Source organism: Schistocerca cancellata, chromosome 2, assembly GCF_023864275.1.
Source record: "Schistocerca cancellata isolate TAMUIC-IGC-003103 chromosome 2, iqSchCanc2.1, whole genome shotgun sequence".
NCBI classification, from domain to species: Eukaryota; Metazoa; Arthropoda; class Insecta; order Orthoptera; family Acrididae; genus Schistocerca; species Schistocerca cancellata.
In genome coordinates this window covers 371,104,666-371,129,758 of record NC_064627.1, presented here as the reverse complement: position 1 = coordinate 371,129,758, position 25,093 = coordinate 371,104,666, and the positions used below count along the sequence as shown (strand labels likewise).

At 39.7% G+C, this 25,093-nt stretch overlaps 1 protein-coding gene across 2 annotated transcripts in view; it reads left to right on the top strand.

Annotated features, from left to right (window-relative positions):
• LOC126161767 (ATP-binding cassette sub-family A member 7-like) overlaps positions 1-25,093 on the top strand; it is a 601,933-nt gene that overhangs the window by 79,469 nt on the left and 497,371 nt on the right. For both annotated transcript variants that reach the window (XM_049917824.1, XM_049917823.1), the window contains exons 8-10: positions 1,454-1,581; positions 17,476-17,643; positions 17,726-17,884. In XM_049917824.1, the coding sequence (XP_049773781.1) occupies positions 1,454-1,581; positions 17,476-17,643; positions 17,726-17,884 (455 nt within the window). The remainder of the gene's footprint in view (positions 1-1,453; positions 1,582-17,475; positions 17,644-17,725; positions 17,885-25,093) is intronic.

Here is a 25,093-nt window from a genome sequence, read left to right as displayed (position 1 = left end):
AGTGACGCGCCATCAACAAGTATCAGCATGCGAACCACTCAACGAAACATCATTGATATGGGCTTTTGGAACTGAAGGCCCATTCGTGTACCCTTGATGGCTGCATGACACAAAACTTTATGCCTTGCCTGGGGTCATCATCACCAACATTGGACTGTTGATGACTGGAAACATGTTGCCTGGTTGGAGAAGTCTCATTTCAAATTGTATTGAGCGAATGGACATGTATACAGGCATGGACCCATGGACCCTGTATATTAGCAGGGGAGTGTTCAAGACGGTGGATGCTCTGTAATGGTGTGGGGTGCGTGCAGTTGGAATGATATGGGACCCCTAATATGTTTCGATAAGACTCTGGCAGGTGACACATAAGAAAGCATCCTGTCTGATCACCTACACTCATACATGTCCATTGTGCATTCCGACAGACTTAGGTGATTCCAGCAGGACAGTGTGACATCCCACACATACAGAATTGCTACAGTGTGGCTCCAGGAACACACTTCTGAGTTTAAACACTTCCGCTGACCACTAAACTTCCCAGACATGAACATTATTTAGCATATCCAGGATGCCTTGCAACACGCTGTTCAGAAGAGACCTTCACCCCCTCGTACTCTTATGGATTTATGGACAGCCCTGCAGGATTCATGGTGTTAATTCCCCCCAGCACTACTTGAGACATTATTCAAGTCCATGCCACATCCTGTTGCGGCACTTCTGCGTGCTCAAGGAGACCCTGATCGATATTAGGCAGGTGTACCAGTTTCTTTGGCTCTTCAGTGTATACCGTCTTCAGTTTATTTTTTATTTATGTGTAAATCATGATAATCTCTGTTCACTTTGAAATGGTGTGTGTGTGTGTGTGTGTGTGTGTGTGTGTGTGTGTGTGTGTGTGTGTGTGTGTGTGTGTTCGTAATGACCCATTAGAAAAATGTCATAGTAGCGCTCAGTGAGGATCCTCTGTTGTTTGAACAAGTTCCTCGTGAGGAAAGGTGTGATTTCTGACAGGGATACAACTAAAACTGCATGCCTAGGCTATTTCCATTCACTCTTGTTACATGCCGTTATATTCTTGAGAAACTTATCATGAGAAAATAATGGAAAATTTGGGAAATTGTTGTCACAAGAAAATAAAGTTTTTATCATCAGGAGACAGTCAACATGATCTTGAATAAAGTCATTCTAGAGGCTGTTGCAGGAACTCATTCAAACAACAGTTTCCAATAGTGCTTTTTGTACTCTTCTTCATTTCGTTTGATTGTGTAACCTCATTTATCTTAATATATTATGAGCATTTATTGCCAGTATTGTTGAATGCTTATTCGGACTCCCACTATTAAATAATGTTTCATGCACTTGATCATTTTAAAGAGCAGCCATCTCTTGCAGTATATGAATATAAATAAAAATATGTCTAATCATTTGTCTAATGTGTGGTATTTACTTTTAGGCCATTAATGTCATTGAAGAAAATTTAGGAAGGAATCTCAGTTGGGGTGATTGGAAACAGTTCAACAGTCTAATACAAAATATTTCAAGAGATTTATCAGAATTAGATTCATTTCAACAATCTTCTAAGTAAGTTTTGCTTTAGTTGGTCGAATTTGATTGAGGTTACAGAAATTCATAACTACCATTTTTTTGTTCATTCATGTAGAATCTAAAGAAGTTTTGTTTTAGAAAAGGTAATTGAAGGGAGGAGACTGTTTTTCTTTTCAGGCCATGTAAGTATGGCCTAGAAATATCTGTGTATCAATATATGTGTTCTAATAGTTACAACAATTGAACTTCTTGTTAAATCTTTCTGTCCACACCCCCCACACAAGTTGTTTGATAGCGCAGTCACATTTAAGAAGTATGGTATTGCTGTGACTCAGTGCAAGAGCAAATCATTTGTCATCTATATATATGACAGGCAAGATTTTTGTACAATTTTCCATCCAGATGTTAGGTGTCCATTGCATCCAAAGAGTCATGGGTTTGGTGCTTCATCAGTCTAAAGCTGGATCAAATTCAAACTGTAATTTACCTTTAACCGGATACGGGTGGGAATATGCACAGCTGTTGTTTTATTGAATGTTATTTTATGATCTATAAGAGCAAACAGAAGCAGCCACAGCTTATGATTGTTTGCTGAACAGGACTGAAAATAATCTATATTTTTAAGATGGTACTAAATACAGTTTGCAGAAGAAATACTTTTAGAGACAAAAGTGTATGACTGACAACAAATATTTTCAGCAGTACAGGAAAAAGTGGAAAACAAATTGTGCCAGTGATGATTATGGATAGGTATCTGAATAAATCATTGTTGTGAGTTCATTGTCATGTGTTATAATCTGTGAGAACTTCGGTTACAACAAAATTTATGTGTAGTGGGTCTCTGTCTCCTTAGCATGGAAGTGTAATATATTTATTACTAGACTTTTACTCTCACTGAAGGAGAGATTTGGTGACACATGGCTGAAAATGTGAACTTTTTTAATGATGACAAAGAAAATGTGAAATTGTGCCAGTCTTTGCTGAAATATATTTGTATTCAAAAAAACATTGAATGTTATGTATTTCAGTTTTAGAGATATTTTGTTGATTGACTTATTACAATTTTTTAACTGGAGGGGTGGGGGTGGGGGGGGGTGGGGGGGGGAGGGAGGGAGAGTGCTGCTCGTAACTGCCACCCTTCAGTAGAGGTGAACGCTATGTATCCAGCGATTTATATCAGAGGCCAATCCCAAAATTTAATAAACACGTGACTTTTTGATCACTGTTCTGGTTTCTTGTCCAGTCTATTATGTTTAAAGATACCTTAACGGCAACAGTGATGAGAAATCCAAAGTGGAATGTAATATTATATGAGAATTGGTCACTATTCACCAAACAGAAGAGGTACTGAGCAGAGTGCAAGCATATAGCAAAGATAAAAATTTGTCTTCCTATGGATCTAATAAACACACACATATCAAAGCAAGCACTTGCAGTGAGTGGTGGGGAAAATGGTAGGAGTGGCAAGGAGGAGGAATTGGACAGGAGGTGGTTAGGGTTATTGTGCTGGTGTGTAACAAGTAGTTGAGTCTAGGGGCTTGTTAGAGGACTACTTGGGGAAATATGTGAAAAAAGTGGAACTCAGGGATGAGCTGGAAGGCTAACAGCAAGAGAAAGCAATAAGAGAGTGATACATTATTTTACTAGTGGAGCATATTCTTTATTCCCACAAAGCTCCTGACCTTAATCTTTACTAGTCCTTTTATGCAACTGCTTGTTTGAAACCAATTAAGTCACTGTTCTTGCATAACAGTAATTGGGTCTGCAGATCTTGCAGGCAACAGGCTTTCGAGTCAGGGTAATTGTCTTTGCATTTGACAGTGTACGCTAAGAGGAACCAAGTGTGTCTTAGGAACTAATGACCAGTTTTTATTACAATATCATCTAATTGGATAGGAAAAAAATCTGCTCACCAAGCAGCGACAGGGAAACACACATATAAAAAAGATTTTACATAACGTGCAAGCTTTCGAAGCCAGTGGATCCTTTTTCTGGTAGAAGACTTAAGGGGGAAGGAAGATGGGCGAAGGAAAATGACTGGAGAGATTTAGAAAAATGGCTGGTGTTCAGAAAATTCATCCAGAACTGTGGGTCAGGGGAGACTACCGGATGGGATGGGAAGGAAGGATTGATTGTTGGGGACTGCACCAGAAGAGATTTGAAAACCTGAGAGCTTAAAGGTAGAAGACAGGGTAATTGCAAGACAGAAATTACTGCTAAAACAAAGTGCACAAGTTAATAAGACTGAAAATCTAAGTGCATTGTATGTAATAGAGGTGGGAGGGGGGCAGCAAAAAATAGACAGGTCAGAAAATGGAAGATGTGGAAAATTAAAACACAGTAAAGAAAGTGTAAATGGACATTCAATGGAGTATGACAAAACTTCGATTTTGGCCATATCAACAACTTTTTGGGACTCCATTATCAAAGAATCCATTGAAATACTCATCGTGGGGAATCTATTGAACCGTGACAGTGGTTACCAATTGAATAATGCGTGGAATCCCGTCATCTCCAAAATTTGCTTGAGACGAAAAAGCCAGAAGACTTTGATAGCTGTGGCCAGTGACAATACCAATGACAGTTGAGTCTTGCAGTTCCACCAGCGAGGGTGCTGTCACTGGGCGGAGTGGTCCTTATCTCTCCGCGACTGCAACGCATGCGCAGCAGTACCATAAGCGCACTATATAAGACAGAGCGAAGAATGTCTTCGACAGTCCTCGTTCGGCTCACCTAAAGATGGCTGGCAGTTGTCCAGCTGAAATATCATCCAATGAAGTATACGAAGACCAGCTGCAAGCCCGAAATCATTTTGAACAGGATGGCAACTGTCAAAACAAAAGTACTGCAGTTTGTTAGCAAGTTTAGTGTGGACAGCTGGCCTTTGGTGAGGATGGGATCAACATCAAGAAAAGTGGCATGGGATTTGGAATAGAAACAAGTGAAATTTAATTGGGAGAAGGTATTTAGAGATTCCAGGAATTTTAACAGGTCAGCCTCACCATAAGACCATATGGCAAAGATGTCATCAATTTATCTAAACCAAACCAGGGGCAGAAGGCTTATGGATCCCAGGAAAGCCCCTTCCAAGTAACCCATAAAAGGCTGCCATAGGAAGGAGCCATCCTGGTTCCCATGGCTATATCCCTGATCTCTTTGTGTATCTGTCCCTCAAAGGTCAAGTAGTTGTTGGTAAGTATAAAACTGATTACAGTGAGCAGGATGGATGCCATAGATTTGGAGTCAGATGGGCACTGACTGAGGAAATGTTCAGCAGCAGACAGACCATGTATGTGGGGGACGTTGGTATGGAGGGAGGTGGCATCAATGGTGACAAGTTTTTTTCGCAGTAACCCATTCAGCTCCCCTGAAGATGGCTGGCAGTTGTCCAGCGAAAGTATCATGCAATGAAGTTTACGATGACTGGCTGCAAGCCCGAAATCTTTTTAAACAGTTGATTTGCTGGTAAAATTTCAAATTTTACTTGAAGTTTCCATCCTTTCCATGTCAAACGTTCCCTCCCATACAGCCTTGGCATTTTAGGCAAACATATTTGTTCAGATGCAGACTCTTTACAGCAGTACATCACCATTCTCATCTCGGCCTTCACTGGATGTAATCAACCCCACAGCCTAGTTCAAAAGCAGGTTTCCTGGGCCACAGCACCCAATCCTGGTACTGCTGATTCCTCCGAAAAACAACATTGGAGCTCACTACTTGTCACTCGGTATTATCCTGATGGTGAATGTATTGATCAGCCACTTCGACAAGGCCATGTCTCTTTAAAAGAGTGCCCTGAAATGTGGTCCACTGTGTCTGAGGATTTGCCAACCACACCTAGACTAGCTTTTCGTCACCCTCCCAATCTCTGCAATATCCTTTTTAAGCCCTATGCTCCTCCTGCACCAATCTGTATCCTATTGCACCTACCCCTGTGATCGTCCCTGCTGCAAGACTTGCCCTATGCACCCTCCTACCACCACTTATATCAGCCCTATAACTGACAAAACATGTACTCAGAAAGAGAGAGCCACCTGTGAAATGACACAACATATATCAGCTCTTACATAAACACGGTTCGACCTTTTGCATTAACATGACTACTACCAAGTTATCAGTCAGGATGAATGGGCATAGGCAGAGGGTGTATACTTGGCAACAAACAATATATTATTGTAGAGCATGCTCTAAACATGGCAGTTGTGATCTTTGTGCCTCTTTGACCACATGTGCCAGCTGGATTCTTCCTTCAGACACCAGTTTCTCAGAACTTCACAAATGGGAATTAGTGCTACACGTCCTTGGTTCCTGCCACCCACCAAGTGAGGTGGCGCAGTGGTTAGCACACTGGACTCACATTTGGGAGGATGATGGTTCAATCCCACATCCAGCCATTCTGATTTAGGTTTTCCGTGATTCCCCTAAATTGTTTCGGGCAAATGCCGGGATGGTTCCTTTGACAGGGCACGGCCAACTTCCTTCTCCATCCTTCCCTAATCCAATGAGACCGATGACCTCGTTTTTTGCTCTCTTCCCCCAAGTCAATCCAACCCTGCCACCCACCTGGCTGTAATTTACATTAATTTCTTCCATCTCAGCATTTCTTTACAGTAACTACTCCTTTCTCCACTGCATTTTAGTTTTCTACATCTTTCATTTTCTGACCTGTCTATTTTTTGCCTTCCCCGCCCACCTCTATTTCATATAATGCACTTAGCTTTTCACTCTTATTAACTCATGCTCCTTGCTTTAGCAGGAATCTCTGTCTTGCATAGGATCCTGTCTGCTACTTTTAAGCTCTCAGATTTTCAAATCTTTTTCAGTGCAGTCCCCAACATTCAGCCTTTGCTTCTCATCCCATCCAGTAAGTTTTCGCTGCCACAGAGTTCTAGGTGACTTTTCCAAACTCTACCCCTTTTACTAAACCTCTCCAGTCCTTTTCCATCACCCCTCTTTCTTCCACTACAACCCATTTGACAGATGGAGGAACCACTAGCTCCGAAAGCTTGCATATATAAAACATTTTTTTATATGTGTGTTCTTGTGTCACCACTTGGTGAGTAGATCTTTTATCTATCCAATTATGTCACACACACAGAAGGATTTAACTTTTTCTCATCCCGCCCGGTAAATCTCCCCTGACTTGCAGGTCTGGGTGACTTTTCTGAACTGTAGCCCTTTCCCTAAACCTCTCCAGTCCTTTTCCTTCACCCCTCTTCCTTCCCCTTCAACTCTTCTGCCAGATGAAGGACACACTGGCTCGGAAAGCTTGTAAAAGTTAAATCCTTTTGTGTTTCAATTGCATTATTAGGAGCAAGTGACTGTCTCTGTTAGAGTGTGATACAGGGTAGGCAGCTGATTGCAGCCTATTTTTTATTTTTAAATTTGAAATTTCACGGAAGTGTAATGCTTTTACCATTTATAATTACACTCTTCTTAATTAGGCCTTATGCTTTTTTAAATTCTGTGTTTATCTGATGTGCATATTGTGGTTATTAACAGATATGAGGGATTATATTTATGTTAATTTTTCTGTTGTGCATGACATGTTGTACAGCTGTATTAGTTTTGTATGTCTTCATATGTTTATAAAATCTGTAAATACAAATGCATTATTATATGGCTAATAAACACTACCCATCAATTTTACAAACTTAAGAAGTCTTAAGTAATGCTTCAAAATTAAATGATATTTGTGGTGAGAATATTTACTGTGATTTAGGTGGTATAAATCATCAGTTTGGATTCTGTAGAAATGTTGGAACACGTGAGGCAATACTGACCCTACGACTTATCTTAGAAGCTAGATCAAGAAAAGGCAAACCTATGTTTCTAGCATTTATAGACTTAGAGAAAGCTTTTGACAATGTTGACTGGAATACTCTCTTTCAAATTCTGAAGGTGGCTGGGGTAAAATACAGGGAGCGAAAGGCTATTTACAATTTGTACAGAAACAAAATGGCAGTTATAAGAGTCGAGGGTCATGAAAGGGAAGCAGTGGTTGGGAAGGGAGTGAGACAGGGTTGTAGCCTCTCCCCGATGTTATTCAATCTGTATATTGAGCAAGCAGTAAAGGAAACAAAAGAAAAATTTGAAGTAGGTATTAGAATCCATGGAGAAGAAATAAGAAGTTTAAGGTTCGCTGATGTCATTGTAATTCTGTCAGAGACAGCAAAGGACTTGAAAGAGCAGTTGAACAGCATGGACAGTGTCTTGAAAGGAGGATATAAGATGAACATCAACAAAAGCAAAACGAGGATAATGGAATGTACTCGAGTTAACTCGGGTGATGCTGATGGAATTAGATTAGGAAATCAGACACTTAAAGTAGTGAAGGAGTTTTGCTATTTGGGGAGCAAAATAACTGATGATGGTCAAAGTAGAGAGGATGTAAAATGTAGACTGGCAATGGCAAGGAAAGCGTTTCTGAAGAAGAGAAATTTGTTAACATCGAGTATAGAGTTAAGTGTCAGGAAATCTTTTCTGAAAGTATTTGTATGGAGTGTAGCCATGTATGGAAGTGAAAAATGGACAATACATAGTTTGGACAAGAAGAGAATAGAAGCTTTCAAAATGTGGTGCTACAGAAGAATGCTGAAGATTAGATGGGTAGATCACATAACTAATGAGGAGGTATTGAATAGAATTGGGGAGAAGAGGAGTTTGTGGCACTACTTGACCAGAAGAAGGAATCGGTTGGTAGGACATATTCTGAGGCATCAAGGGATCACCAATTTAGTATTGGAGGGCAGTGGTAAAAAACGTAGAGGGAGACCAAGAGATGAGTACACTAAGCAGATTCAGAAGGATGTAGGCTGCAGTACGTACTGGGAGATGAAGAAGCTTGCACAGGATAGAGTAGCATGGAGAGCTGCATCAAACCAGTCTCAGGACTGAAGACAGCAACAACAACAACAACAACAACAACAACAACATCAAAAAGAACTCCAGAACTAATTAGGCAGTTAACTTCTAGGATTATGCCCATGAGCCCTGGAATGACAAATAACTTTAAAGTAGCATTATGTAAATATTCACACTTGCTGAGTTAAAAGAGAAGATTACTCTTTATGAAAAACTGAAGTTCATAAAATACAAGAAATCATACAGTTGTAATAATGAAAAGTTTCATAGGCATGGGTGTAAAAATGTTTTCAGCATGCTTAAATGATTTCTCAGATAGTCAACTGCACTCTCAGACCTTTCACTAACTGTGCTGTTGTCTGTGGTAAAGTGTAGAAGGTTATAAGGAAACATAGAATGATGTAGACAGTATTCCATGTGATGTTCAGCAGTCTTTAAATGTGGGTAAAGGGAAATTTTGCTTCTACAGAGGAGAGGTAAACCTATAGTACGTTACTGGTAAACTCCTGCAGCCTGTCTCATTATTTAAACACCAAAGGGTAACATTAGAAGTAGATGTGGAGTGGAACAAACATGTGGAATCAGTAGTTGGGAAGGTCAGTGTAAAACTTAGATTTATTGGGAGTTTGTACAATGCATTTCTTAAAGAGAACTTGTATGAGGTCCTAAAGCCATCTAATCTAAACTATTCAACAGCATTTGGGGTCATTAAGTTGACCTCATAACAGATAGCAAAGGAATGGGTGATACATACTAGGCAATATCCTTAGAAGGGAGTCAGCAATCTTCTTGCCAAATTTAAGGACTATTATTCAAGCTAGACTGTGTACCAGTTCTACTGCATCCATTTTCATTTTATGTAGGTATCATGAGAACAAAATAATCGAGATCAGGGTAGGTACTCAGTCTTAAGGTCAGTCATAGCTCCCTCGTTACCATGTGTATTGAATAGAGATATTCACCATCCACTGTACAGTCACTTTTAGAATATACAGATAAATTTCTAACAGTAGTTTTATTTAAATCAAACAATGGAAAAATCCAGGATGGAATGTAACAATATTATGAGAAGGAAAACTGCTGCTCACCTTATAGCGTTGGTAGTACTGTTTATGTCATTAACACAGCAAAATCTATCCAGATAACTCCTGGCATAAATTTGCTACAATGAAATACATGAAGTTTGCTTTATATGAGGTTCACAAATTAAAACTGATAAAAATTTGGTCTGAAGATCTTGTTTGAGTCCCAACATTTGCTTCTCAGTTTACATGTTACTGCATGTTTAAGTTTGAGCCAGTAGCCTGTAAGGCAGACATTTGTAAACACTCCAGCCTAAAGTCTGAAATCTTACTCAAGCAGAATGTTCCACTTTTTGTCCTGTACTTGAGATTCTGTAATGTAACATATCACTTTGATGAAGTGATGTGGTGCACAAACATTTACTGAACCGATGAATGATGAATGCCACTGTAAATAGTTTATTTAGGTGATGAATTGCTGTAACCTGCTTTTTGGATGTATGTTTTAATTATGTGAATGCATAATGGAATGGATGGACGCAGACTATCTGCAAGCCGGGACAATGATAGACATCTTACATTCAAGGACCTTGTGGTTGGGCAGTTTATGCCATGTCTTTGTGTCATCGCTTGGAGATATGAAGTGAGCCGTGGCGGAAGAGTGGATGTGACAATGCCAGTGATATCATGGAGACGAGAGAAAATAGATCTGAATAGTCAGTTTGAGTTTGTTAACTAAGACAGTCTGTTTCTTGGACATAGTCTGCATCAGTGTGTTTGTGATTTACTGGAAAATGAACTAACTTTGTTATATGTGTTCATTATAAATGAGAGTATTATGTATGACACATTGTCTTTGAGAATCATTGTATTTATTTTGAGAATTGGATTTTACTCTTAACTTCCAGCAGTAACTGCAGCACTTTGCATGAAGTCTGATCAGATGATATTGATGAGTGTGAGGAAATAATAAGGCAGAAAAAAGGACAACTGATTGCTGCACTCTATAATTTATAAAATCATATCACAGTTGCTTAGTGCACCCATGTTCCTAATGGAAGGTAACCTGATTCTGAAACATCTTGGCCCATTGTATTTCACAGGGAAGTGTTCTACCATCTGGGTTACCCAAGCATGAGCCATGACCCTTCCTTTCTGCTTTACTTCCGTTATTACCTCATCTCTTATGTTCCAAACTTCACAGAAGTTCTCATGTGAATCTTGTGGGACTAGCAAAGGATCCAGGTTTGAGTCCTGTTCAGTCACTTAGTTTTGATCTGCCAGGAAATTTTATACCAGCACACACTACACTACAGAGTGAAAAATTTATTCTGGATACACCTCCCAGGCTGTGGCAATATCCTTTCTGCCAGGAGTGCTAGTCCTGCTATTTTTGCTGATGAACTTCTGTGAAGTTTGGAAGGCTGGAGATGAGGTACTATTGGAAGTACAATTGTTGAGGCCAGGTCTTGAGATGCACTTGGGTGACATGTTTCACACATGAATATGGATATGTGTAGCCAGAATATGCACTACACCTCTGGCATGTTACTAATGTAAAGACTTACTGTAGGCCTGATCCCATTTGGTTTGCACTGGACTGCTCCACATGCTGCAATAAGCCCACCACACAATGTTTTTAAAGCTTTGACAATGAACATTTACCTGCTGGGGTATTTTTATGTGGGGTACTTGATGTACCTGTCATTATCAAGCGATCCAAAGATGTCCAAATACAGGTGGTATGTGTTATTAGGAAGTAATAAAAATTTTAACACTGCAACCAAGACTGCTTGTTTCTTCTCATCACACATACTGATTGCTATACCAACCACAAAATAAAATGTAAAAAGTCTGCCAGGAAGTTTTATATCAATACACATTCCACTGCAGAGTGAAAAATTCATTCTGGTAAAAAACGTTATTTATATGAAAAAAAAATAACTCTCTCTAGAAATATCCACAATCTCCATTACAGAACAAAATGCTCACTACTCATATGTTATTGTACAGCAGTTCAAACAGAATCCAGGATTATTTTAGCAGTCTCTTCACTCAGGCACGTCAGTATACTTGCCCTGTCCGGTGCACTTTTTACATCTCTTTCTAATGATTTGCTGTTTTCCTTCAGCTGGTTCCTGCTTTTGCACAATTTGTGTTTCATTATGTCTGCTTCTCGCATCTCTTCAAATTTCCCTTTATAATTTTTATTCTATAATCATACAGTGTCATTTTACTTCTCAAGTATTTGTTATAAAGATAATGCAGATTGAAAAGTATCATGTGAGTTAAATGGAAGAATAGCTTTTCAGGCTAGTGGATGGTCTCCTATTCACATACATAATTGACAGCAGCTGCTCTTGCTTATCAGTCCCAGACATATATACATTGTATTTGACAATTGGCAGCAGTTTTGAGACAGTTTGCTGGTGTGAATTCATAATTTGTACCAATGTGTTCTAAAATTCTGCAGAAAGGTAATTAACATTTTGTTTGGCCTTCTGTTTTATGTAAGTAGCGAGAAATTGTATTTCCTTTACTCAGTTTTGCGGCTGCTACTTCTTTAGGAGTGTTCCTTCTATTTAGCCTTGGTGTCCCAGTGCAGTACATTTTCAGATTCAATAAGATTTTAGCCAACACAAAGCTATTGTATTAATTGCCCATGTTTGTCCTGCATGAATTCATCCACTGAAGTGTTATTATTCAGTGGATGAATTCATGTGGGACAAACTGGAAATTTAAGCTGGGTACAATGTGTTATCCTTATAGTGTCATTATTCATTATAGTGCCATTATTTATTAATCATTGTAATTGTTTTATAAATTTTGACATGTCTCCTGTATGCAAACCAAATGGATTGCAAATGTACGTCATGAGATGAATAAAACACAATTCACACAATGAAATTCACAATATGATGGCCAGTATGAAGCTTCCTCCAGCAAGTGTGAAACTGCCTTCTCACCATGAGATTTTCCACCCATATCATCAGGTGTCCCCATGTACACAACACACTTAGTTATAAAAGCATCTAGATAACTAAGCATGTACTTTTGTGTGCCATATTTATGCCTTTTTTTATATATATATTGTCCAAAGGATGATCTCCCCGTCCATAGAATCCTTGATACATTTAAAGATAGGGTGATACACTTGACACATTCTATTGATTAAGTAATTTAGTATGGGTCATATTTCATATTATCAATAATCTGGTTTTGGGTGTCCTGATTGTGGATTTTTAGCAAAATGTAATAAACATAAGATGATCATATATATGTCTCTCCTCACGCTCATTGCTATTCCTTTTGGAACATTGGATCTTTCTTCCAGTAATCTTGTAATTGGGTGGTGTTCTGTGTTACCCATATGTAATGAAATTCTTAGAAGTCAAATATTTTGTCTACACCAAAATGTTTCCAGCTACAAATCCTAGACACATCCTTTGTATTATTGCTTAGAAATACAGTCACAGCTCTGTCATTTATTTCATCAGCTATACACTGGAATCTGTCTTCTGTAAGTAGTAACTTAAATAAATCATTGGTGTTTTGCTAGTGAAATAAATTGTTAAACATTCTCATTTTTGTCATACGATGCATCATGCCATTTATCATCTGATTTATTAATGTCTGTCGATGTGGGTTCTCCACCATGAATGACTTCATCACCATCATTGTCTATATCTTTTGATTCCACACATGAAGCTCTGCTTCCATGCTATCGTTATTATGGCACATTTCTGTATTCTTGAGGTTCCAGTTACAGTCCTCAGATCTTCAAACTTGAAATCACATCCTTATAATATGTTCATTTACTGATCAGCAGTGCATTTTTTGTTCTTCCTACCCTTTTTAGCATTTGGAAGCCCCATTGTTTTTTTATAAACTGCCATTTGGACAGCCTACCTCACAGACAACTAAACACCTGAAAAAAGAAATGGTAGGCACAAATTCGTTCCCAGAGACTTTGTTGCTTGTACAAACACATGGTCACAGCTGCAAAATGAAAGTGAACACTACACCTGTGGATGTGCATGCTTATAGGCGGCTACATCAGTGGCACATTGGTTGCAGAAATGCTTATAAGCATTAATAGCACTGGGCTAGTGGCTTGTATTGACACTAATAAACATCAGCTGCAGCAAATGTGTTAATGTCAGTTGTTTCTATGATTAGGGTGCTGCCAATGTGTAAAAATTCTGAGACTTAATAATAAATCTGTCATTGTTACTGATGACTACATTCTGCATGTACCTGTAAAAACAATATAGTGCACCCTGGCATAAAACTGTATGGTGTAAATAGGGTTAAAAGGTTAAAATTTTCATATTGCATTTTACAGTAGAACAAGAAAAAAATATCAAAGCATTGTTAATGAAGTTGTGTTACTCTTATAAAGAATGACTGTACAGTACTCCCTGACAAATTCCAGACAAGCCATTGATGACTGTTCAAGAGAAATACATTGCAAATAGAAACTGGACTGGACAGTGTTACCTGTAGATCTGATGGAAGAAAAACTAAAGAAAGAAAAATGCTGGCTAAAGCAGAGACTGCTATCTATTGTGGATGTACAAAGACAAATCTTGTGTGTATATGATCTCACCAGAATAGATGATCGCTGAATCAAATGTCTGTGGAAAGTATAGGATTGGACTTATTGAATAGAAAAATCTAATATTTTACTGGTTTTTAAACTGATGCAGGTAGCAGTGATGATCTGATATGCTGTTATTCTGTTTACCTTAAGATTCTGAAGCAGTGGAAAGAGTATTTGTAGTTAAAAGGGTATGGTGTTTGTCCACAGGTTGTTAAATTCCACTACTGCTGAACTAACTGAGCTGAAATTATAAATGAACTTAGCTAACATGCTTGGTTGAAACATAACTCTATTTTTTTAATATTAAATTTTCAATTTTTAAGGGTTTATAGGTGAAACATCTCATATCATGTAATATTTTTCAGATAATTTACTATAAGTTATGTATAGTTTTGTGATATTTTTTATAGTTAATAGGTATTTGGGGCGATGGAGAGGACTGAAGGGAGGACACACTTTCATCTGAATGCTGCACTTACTCTTCAGTACTGTCATACCATTTTCCATTCACTTAGCTGACATATTAATCTCGTTTCTATTTGTCAGCATGAAAAAAAAGAAAAAAAAGGAAATGATTTTCTTTGTACAGTAATCAGGAGTGCCGTGTGTTTGTTGCTAATTTAAAATGCTAGCCGTGGCTGATACTTCTAAGTGTTAACTTGAGCCACTAGCCCAGTGGGTTAACTAATGCTTATAAGCATTTCTGTAACTAACAAGGGGGAAACAGGAGGAACATCCCCTAAAGATGGTGTATCCATAAAACCTGGAAAAAGAAATAAAATTGATCAATATTCATGGGGTGTTATGACTGGAAAATGAAAGGGTAGAAGTTTCCACAGAATTCTGTAATAAGAGTGTGGCCCATAATTGTGGAACCATTATTCTGAAACAAAAACAGGTGAATAAACAGAAGTTTAAGCCCAAATAGTATGAGGTGGGATTGAAGGGGAACCTGTGAAGATATGTTATCAACATGGTGGCGATTTTGGAAGCTGCCACTTGGACAGAACTCGTAATTTTCAAATGGAAAAGGGGTCATGTGCTGTATCAAACAGAGTTAAATGAAGAAAAACAAAGGTGTCTTTAATTTGAGTATAGCTTTATTCATTTCTGAGTTAATATCCCATTTTGTATGGACTTCAACCTACTTTGTGCTGGAATACAAACACAAGCACCAACAACCGATTTCCTGATGTGGACAGGATTTCTGCTCTTCACCTCATAAACAATTGCCTTCACTTGTCCCCATAGATATAGATCTAATGGACTTTAATGCAGAGAACTTGGCAGCTGCTCTGCCAGACATCTGTGACCTGTTTATCTCTGGCAAAACTGGATATTCGGTTACCTCTGGACAGCTAGGTTGTAGGGATGTGGGACACCATTGTGCTGAAAGAAATTTGGAAATTTCCTGTCTTCAGTCAACAGCAGTGGCAACACACCTTTGTCTAACAACTGGAGATATGGCACTGTCAGTGTATATTAATGAAGAAGAGCCCAGCAATATCAGAGCCATGCATTCCACACTAAACCATCGCTTTTGATGTGCCAACTACCTTCAGTGGATCCATCCGGTGAGGACTAACACCTGAGCAGTATCAGTGATTCTGTTTGTTTGCCTCTTCACCCACTGAGAGACTGGCTTCATCTGTAATGGTACATCAAAGAGTAAAGAGTGATTTTTGTCCGGCTTTTATGTCATCCATTCTACAAATGGAACCCAACGGTTTGGATCATCCATGTGAAATGACATAACATTTGTGTTTTGTGTGACCAAACTTCCTGGTATTGATTTACAGCTGAACCCAGTTTATTGTAAGATTGGTGAATATTACACTCTGGATTTTTTACTGAATAATGCCAGAAGAATGGTTGGTGTGGCATCATCCATAGCTGTTTTTGATTGTACAGCTGTTGATTTGTCTGTGACACAGACAATTTCACAGAATTTCATTAAGTTTCACCATTACACTGTGAGTAATTGGTGGTCTGCCTGGGTGGCATTGGTTGAGATATTTTGTGACAATATGGGTGCTCCTCTCTCTTGATATTAGGATGATCTCAGTGCATGGTTCATGCCACCAGCTTTCATATCACCTGTAAGGAAAAAACGTGTCATAACTTGCGAATGAATAAAGCTCTGCTCAAAAGAAAGACACCATTGTTTTTCTTGTGTAAATCTTTATCTGTTGGACATGTCTAACTTTCCTCTTTCCATTTGATAATTACGAGTTGGATCCCAGATTGTGACTTTCAAAATGGTTGCTGTGTTGGCAACACTGCCTCACAGGTTCCAGTAAACATAGTCTTCCGCAGCCATCATCACAGTCAATACAATTCTTAAAATTCTTAGCAACAGACCCTGAGCAAGGCGTCTTGCAATAGTTGCTGAAACTGTGGAATATTATAGTTGACAATGCGGACACAAATCCAGAATAATTTTATTGACTTAGCTATAAATGTCTGTTCATTGAGCTGTTTTGCTGCAGAAGTGTGGTTCCACAAATGTGGGCCACCCTGTACAATGGTACAAGTGTTGAATTCATACTATCACATTATCTCATGCTAGCATATTATCTCAAAACGATGCCAGTTGTTAAATATAATGGAAATATGCCTGAGACTTATAGGTGGATGCCGTCATATTACTTATGTGCACAGAATAGTGTCTGCTGACCTAAAAAGATTATTATTTTATATGACTGACACCTACAACAAATACTTGGGCAGTAAAATAGCACTGGTTGAATGTAGAATAACCATGTCCTCCACTGTAAATTCCAAGAAACATGAGAAAGACACCTTGTATGAAGACACACGTTGTACAAAAGCAGGAACCAACAAAAGGCAAATAACAAGTCAACGGGTTGCAAAAAATGTGCAGAATGGAGCAGGTGCTTTAACACAACATATGAGAGCAGGGAAAATCCAAACAATCTGTGTCTCTGTTTGAATTGCTGTACGACTACATTTGATCAGTGAACATTTTATTTTTTAATGGATGTTCTTAATATTTCCAGAGACATCTGTTTAAAGAAATGAATTTTGTTGTTGTTTCAGTTGTATTTTGTTTGCATTGACAATAAATCAGAGGTGTTATTGAGATTGTTTGAAATAATGCATAGGACATTTATAAGTGTCTGGTGGTATGCAGGTTTCATCTCGTGATTTTAGTGCAAACTGATGCTAGCATGTGATTTGCATCTAGAACCCCCCCTCCCCCCTGCCCTTACCTGTAATATGCAGACATAATATTAGCTCTCAGTATGACTTAAATACAGAACATGAATTTTGGAATTTTGCTTCAGTATGATTTCAGCTCGAAGCATATGCATCACTACAAGTTTTTCCCTTGTGGGCTAGTGGCTCATACTCATACCCACAGGGTATGTGGTAGTCTTGGTATTTTTCCAAATAATTACAATCCTGTTCTTTTCTCAGAGATCTCAACAAGGCTATGCAGGAATACAGAGAAATTTCTGCAATTCTTGAGCAGCACAATGTATCTAATGAATATGCGGCTTTCCTGATGATTCAGCATTTTTTCTGTGGCAGAAGTACTGAAGCTCTGTTGGGAATGTTAAAATTTCACGAGGATACATCAGACAGGTAACTCATTTGAAATGTTTCCTTGTGTAACTATTTTGTGAAATATTCAGGAAGTTACTATATTCTATTGTTGTTTTTCCAGGATTGATGAACTCCAGCAAAAATTCAGTGGGCTGCAGTATTCATATGAAACTTCAGTAAATGATACTGACATTAGCCCCAAATGTAATGAAATGTTCCAGAAGATGAGCAGTAACCCTGCGATTCATCTTGTATGGCGTCAATTGAAGCCATTCTTTCTGTAAGTATGCTCAAAAACTGTTGATAGTCATTGTAACAAGAGGTTTGTTTTGTTTTTGGTTTCAAACACACAGTAACTTGTCATCCTTCGAAAGTTTTGTAAAAGTCCATAACTTTTTGTAGTATTTACTGTTCATAATATAATAAATCAATAAAGAGTTGAACCGGTTTTTCTATGACACTTCAGAACTCATTTTCCTGTTTAAGAATGATGTAGTGGTCCAGGTTGCTGACCATTATACAGTCACTCGAGGACAGCAGGATGGCCAGCTGGGCATTAGGTTGCCAAGTATGAGTAACCTCAGGGAATGGGTAAAACCGGACCCAGAGAATGATCTCAGAAGATAAACAACTGTTGTTGGTAGCTCATTCTATACAGAAAAGTCGGCCAATGCGTATAGTCAAGAACTGCTGAGGTGGTGGAATCTGATGTTGGCAGAGCTGACAACAGGCAGCTGGGGTGGCTTTGCTGAGTAGGCCGTGTCAGCACAGAGAATTAGCCAGGAGTGAGTGCTATTGGCAGACAGATAGGGAGCAAGTCTGACACAGCATGGCCAGGGCAAACCCACGAGTTCCACGGATGGAGCGCTAGGTGCTGGTATGCGCTGAATGGCTTCTTTGGGGCAGACACAGTTCAATGCCTGAAAGTATCAGGCTATCTGGTGCTAGGAAGCCCATGACTATAGGGGGCATGACTAGGGGGCAGTGCGGTCAGAGGAGGAAACCAGCTAGTGTTGAGACTACATTTGTGTTGAAATCAGGGCTGAAGTTGAAGTGCAACACTACACCAGTGGTGGTCATGTTAGAAGCCCAGTCTGACATCAGTATGGGACTGGTATAATGTTGAGTGACATGAGACAAGTCCTCAGTTCCAGCACTCTTTGGCTTTGCTGGATGCCCAGATGTACTCATCTTTGCTGCATAGTTCTGACAAAAAGCCCCTTGCTGCACATACACCTGAAAAGTGCTGTGCCAGACATAGTTTGTGAAGCAACCTGGTCCAGCATAAGGCAGCTTGAAGAGTGTAATACTCTGAAATAACAGTACTACAGTGCTTGCCACTGGATTTTTGTAACGGGCTGCTACTTGTGGCCCACTAAAGCCAGTGCCGCGACAGTTCTTCCCCCCTTGGGGAGAATTCAGTCCTCCGAATTATAGTCTGCTGCTGAGCCTGTGATCTTACTAAATTATTTGATTCTGTACCATTTACATTTCCACGTTCCCACACCTATTGTGTATGGTTTATCCTTTATACTCATTATACACCGTCACTACTCATGGAATAGTTTCTTTTGGTGCATCGCTTCATTTCACATATGGTGGGTGAGCCTTTGTGTAGGCAGCTAATAGACTGAGAGATCAGTGGAGCAGTTCTGCACTGATAATGGACATAGATGATACAAGTGGCAACCAAGATTAAGAAAGTTCCTGAGGGCAAGATTCCCATTAGCGTGACCTGATGCTGGTACTTGTTATGGCACTGTTGAATATGGTGAATCTGTTACCCTGCACTAATGTGCCAATTCTGTGCAGCTGTTAACTTGCTGAGAGAATTTAATGTGGTTGTGTCAAAGGTATAATTCAGGTAGAACAGCTTTTTGCTGGAAAGACTCTGAAAGAACTGCCAGGCAGATACAGTAGAGGATATGTTAGATTCAAGGCTGTAGCCCCTGTTATAGCTGCAGGAAGCAAAAAAGTTGGTCACAAAATGTCACATTGGGTTCCATACAGCAGTAATCCACTGTCCTGTAGTTCTGCCCACTCTGCCTTCTGTGGGTGCCCTTGCCCATAGCAATTAATAATAGCTACAACTGCATCACTCACATTATGTCCAGTGCGTTCCTACTTCCTGGAGATATGTTCCTGTAAAAACAGCTCCATTTCACATGTGCACATGGTAGTTTGAACCACTGTGGTTGGGCATATTGAAGCCTGCTCTCTCTGACACCAGCACAGCTCTTCCACTTGATGTTGATGATGATGTCAGTTCTTTCTTTCTTTCTTTCACTCTTATCCTAGAAAGGACATGTGCAAAAAATTGCAGCACACCAAAACCGTTCACCTACCACATCCTCTCTAAAATACACTAAGTGCCAACTGTGAGCTACGTTTTCTTCCAATGCTCCATCTAAACCTACAACCTGAAATACTCATAGCTATACTTACTTACTCTATATTCATACAACAAAATAAACAAACACAATCTCTTGCTATCTGAAGCCCATTGCAAATTAAGACAAACCCCCAGATTATTACACTAACAGGACACCAGTATCAATTCAAATAAACAACCTGCTTAATATCTCCCAATTAACTGTGAACGTACCACAAGAATGAAATTCATTCACACATTATAACCTAGAAATTAAGATTGTTCTTTCCACCTGTCGACATCTCCTGAACATCGGTCTGTAACTGTACAGTGGTATAGACACCCCAATGCTTTACACCTTGGTACATTCTCCAGCAGAATACATATAAATAAAAACAAAATACCTTATCATTTATACATCATTCACTTCACATATTCTCATTCCTGTGGTATGTCACATGAGATATATGGAAATTCACCTAATAAACCCCCTCAATAAATTTTAAAACAGTATCCCTTCCTCTTTATATCACGCTAACCTTAGATCTTAATGCATATGGCAAAATATGTTCAGAGTTTGTGGGAGTGGCTTGATCAACTTGCTGTGCCATGTTATACTTCTTACTCTTTCCCCCCTTTCTTGGGACCAGTGCCGGTAACAGTGACAAAGCTTCTGGTTTGCCCTGAGCGTGTCTCCGATATTATGGTGACTGTTGACATACTGACTCAACATCTTTCCTGTTGTCCCGTGCACCCATTCTGTTTTGTTATTTGCTTGAATGTGTAAACATCTGTTCATAACTTGCAAATTTGCAGTAAAAAACACAATTGTTTTATTAGTTCTGATATGAGTTTAGTATCTTGGTCCTTAGATAATAACTCTGGGATTCTGAATTTTAGCAACCAACTGTTGACCCATACTTGTCATACCATATCTTATAGAGTATAAGATGCTATGGACTATTAGACACACCATAATTTTTAAGCAGTTTTTAAAAAAATAACATTTTTACCATTTTTATTGTTAGATTGCAAAGTCAGACTGAAAAAAAAAAACTTAGTTTGTAAAACTGAACTCACCAGTTAAATGCCTGAAAATCATCATTTGAACTTTCTTCTTCTTCTTCTTCTTCTTCTTCTTCTTGTTCCTCCTCCTCTTCATTCGCATCATTGTCCTCTTCATATATAAGGTGGCCTTCACTGCCATTGAGAGTGTTACTCATGCCACACTTCATGAAAGATTTAACAATAATATCTTCTCTCACTCTAGGCTGTGACTGTTTCATCCACTGATATACTTGTGTGATTGCAGATTAACCATTTGTTACATTCCTCTCCGATACACACTTTAAATGGTTTATTTACTGAGACATAAAGAGGTTGCAGTTGTGAAATAAGCTCTGCCAGAATAACAGCAAGGTTCTGTATTTCCCTGTCTCAGTTTCTCTTTCACAGAATTTTTCAGATGAATACTAAACTGATCTAGCACAAGAAGAGAACTCCTTTTCAGTAAAGCACCTTTTCTTCTCTCCCATACTCTGTTAATCCATAATTTCAGCCTTGTCCATCCAGCCCTTGTCATGTGTGTGAACATCAACACCTGGCGGTATTTCAGAAGGTTTTGGCATTGTTTTGTGCTTGAAAATGATCATTGGATTAAGTTTAGGACCATCAGCACAACATGAAAGGGCAACATTGTAGTGCATTTTTTCATGTCAACTTGTTTTTATATTTACAATTTTGGCACCTTTCATGGCAACATTTCTTTTACCCGATGCATTAAATATCAGAGGAGTTTCAGCTGTATTCGCTATTTGGCTTAATGACACATTGGTTTCCTCTCAGTGTTCAATAATAAAGATAATATTTTCTCTTCATACTCTTACGGCATTTCCTGAGATAGTTTGGGTTTTGTTTGCATGCTATCTCCATGATGCTTCCTAAACCTGTAACACTGGCCAACTCCACCCTTAAAATCTGTTAAGTTCCACTGTAGTGCTAGCTTATGAGCATGTATTTGAATCCTTTTTATATTAATTCCAGTGCAATTTTGATGGTGTTCTTGAACCCATTTCAAAACATCATCTTCTGGTTTTGGCCATTGTGCATTCAGTCCTCTTTTTGCACATTTAGTCTTCCTCATTTTTTGCAGTTCTTCTTTAGTAGCCAGCCAGTCGTGATGGTTTCTTCTATTGGTGGAGGGCTGAAATGCCGCTCAGGTGCTGTGTTTCCATGTTCATCTGCATATGCTGTGACTTTCAATTTATAGTCCACATCATATGAATACCTTCTATTTTTTTCCATTACAAAAGTAGCTACTAACAAAAATATTGTACTATTACCGATAACACAAATCATTTCCAATTCAAGTTCACTGGCACCGTAGACTGCAATGACACATCATAGGCTAGACAGTGTTCTGGATTTGTGATGACAGGGAGGGAGGGAGACAGTGTAAGCAAGCTTGTGAATCCCCGCAGCTAATGTTCGTCACATTGGTGCACTGCTGCTGACAATTGAATCCTGTGTTACCAAGTAGAGATAGGTTTCCCTTGACTACATGGCCATTTTTAAGACAGGTGAGAGTATAAAACACACCTGAATTTTGGAGGCAATTTTTCGAAGAAAAAGGTGCGTCTTATAGTATGTAAAATATGGTACTGTGCCAGCTTGTTGACTTGGAGCAGCTACGATCTCCACATAACATGAAAAATAATGTATTATTGTTAACACACAATTATTTCCCTTTGGCGTTTGCCCAGAAGGACCCAAGATGTCCAAACGGATCATCTCAAATGGTTTGCTGGGTTCTGGTAATCTGTGTGATGGAATTCATTGCTGACTTTACTCACCAAATTATGTGCATGGTAAACTGTTTTTTATGTGCCATCCTACGCCCTGTCTCCATGTTTGATACCAACATTGCTATATATCGTTCTGTGGTTCTATGGCCCCCATGGCTAGCTAACATATAATCAAGTACCTGTCTGATTACTTCCTCTTGCAGCATGGCTGGTACAACAACACAAGGTCCAAGGTTGGTTTGGCTCCATAACAGTCCATTGTACATAATGAATCATGTTTCCATATGCAGCAAATAGCTGAGCCTCGGTTTTCTGCCATTCCACAGTTGTGTGGTCCACTCTTTGTAATATACAAATCTTTAGACTGAAGCCATCTGCCTGAAGATCAAATTCACTGAGAGTAAGCAATCAGTGCATTAATCTACCTGATGGATCTTTTAACCCGAAAGCCACTTCAAGGCCATATGACATACTATGACTCTTAATTTCCTTACATACAAGTAATACCATAATGCACTCAGCATTTACTTCTTGGTTGTAGAGTAGTTTTTTCCACTTTACTCAGCTGTCATGGTGCATAGGCAACCAGATGTTCTGAGCTGTTCACAACTTGGCCCAGTACGTACCTGAGAGCATTATCGTGTGTGTTGTGGGAGAGCACAAATTCCTTCTCATAATTCGGGAAAACCAGTACCAGTCCAGTTTTTAACAATTCCTTCAGTCGACCAAACACTCTTTCGCACTTTTTTGACCTTTGAAATTTAACCCCTTCTTAACACATGAGTTAGCAACTGCGCAACTTCTGCAAATTTTGGTTCAAATATACGCTAGTGATTTGCTAACCCTAGAAAAGATTGCAGTTCCTTTTCCATCCATGGCATTGGAAAATCCTGTGTGGCTCTTATTATCCTGAGGTCCATTCAGAATCCCTCGCCCCCCTGCGGGTCCGGGGGTTAGAATAGGCCCGAGGTATTCCTACCTGTCATAAGAGGCGACTAAAAGGAGTCCCTCCCCCTAAAGGGGGTAGTTAGTGCCTGCGTCTGGAGACGGACGGTTCCACGACCTATATTTGCGGTCATTTTGGTTTTTCACTACTCGTTTCTTCCTTCCTTTGGTTGGTTCCTTTCTTTGTTCTTCTCCATCTCACTGTCTTCCTTACTCTTTCCCTTACCTTCTTCTCCTTGCCTTCTTCTCCTTTCCTTCTTCTCGTTTCCTTCTTCTCCTTGCTTTCTTCTCCTTGCCTTCTTCTCCTTGCCTTCTTCTCCTTGCCTTCTCTGGTCTCCGCCTTGGCGTTTGAGACAGTCTGTCCTCTCTCTCCCTCTCTATCTTCTTTTTCCTCTTCTTCCTTCCTCCCTGTGCGCGCCTGAAGGCCGACCCACGTGTTCGCACGCGTAGCCGGTGACGGGGTAACGCGTAATTCCCCGCCCTGGGTAGACAAGTAAGGCACGCACGTACCCCCTGGTAAAGGCCAGGCCCAGGGAGGGGTGATTGCCTGAGCTGATACCTTCTGACCATGCCGATTGGTCCCTCCGTCTGTTTCTCGGGAGGTGTGACCTGAGGTGTAAACATTCACCTAAGACGGGAGTGCCCTCTGAGAGAGTCCCCACAAGGAAGGAGCGCGCCATCGGAGACGCTGGCAATCATGGGGGATTCCTCCGCAATGGATTTCTCTTCTTCTTCTCTCTCGACTTCTGCCCACAAATGGAAACTTGACCAGCCACCAGTGACAAAAGTACTACCGCCTGCCCCACAGTCCCTCGTAGTTTCTCGATCTGAGGACGGAAAGGGTTTTTCCTCTGTCAACCCTTTCATTATCCAGAAGGGCGTAGATGCCATAGCAGGATCTGTCAAGTCTTCTACCAGGTTGCGTAACGGTACCTTGTTACTAGAAACTGAGAGCACCTTTCAAGCACAAAAACTGCTTCAGGCCACACTTCTGTACACGTTCCCTGTCCGGGTGGAGGCTCACCACACTTTGAATTCGTCTCGTGGTGTGGTATATACTAGATCACTTGACGGATTGACTGACGAGGAGATTCAGTCTTTCCTCGCTGAGCAGTGCATGACGGCTGTCCATAGGGTCATGAAAAAGGTCAACAATGACCTTGTACCGACTCAAACACTTTTCTTGACCTTTGATAGTGTTCAACTGCCGTCATGCATCAAAGAGGGCTACGAGGTTATTTCTGTTCGCCCCTATGTCCCGACACCTACGCGCTGCTACCAGTGTCAGCATTTTAATCACACTCGCCAGTCTTGTTCCAATTCGGCTAAATGTGTCACTTGTGGCAGGGATGCCCATGAGGGTGACTGT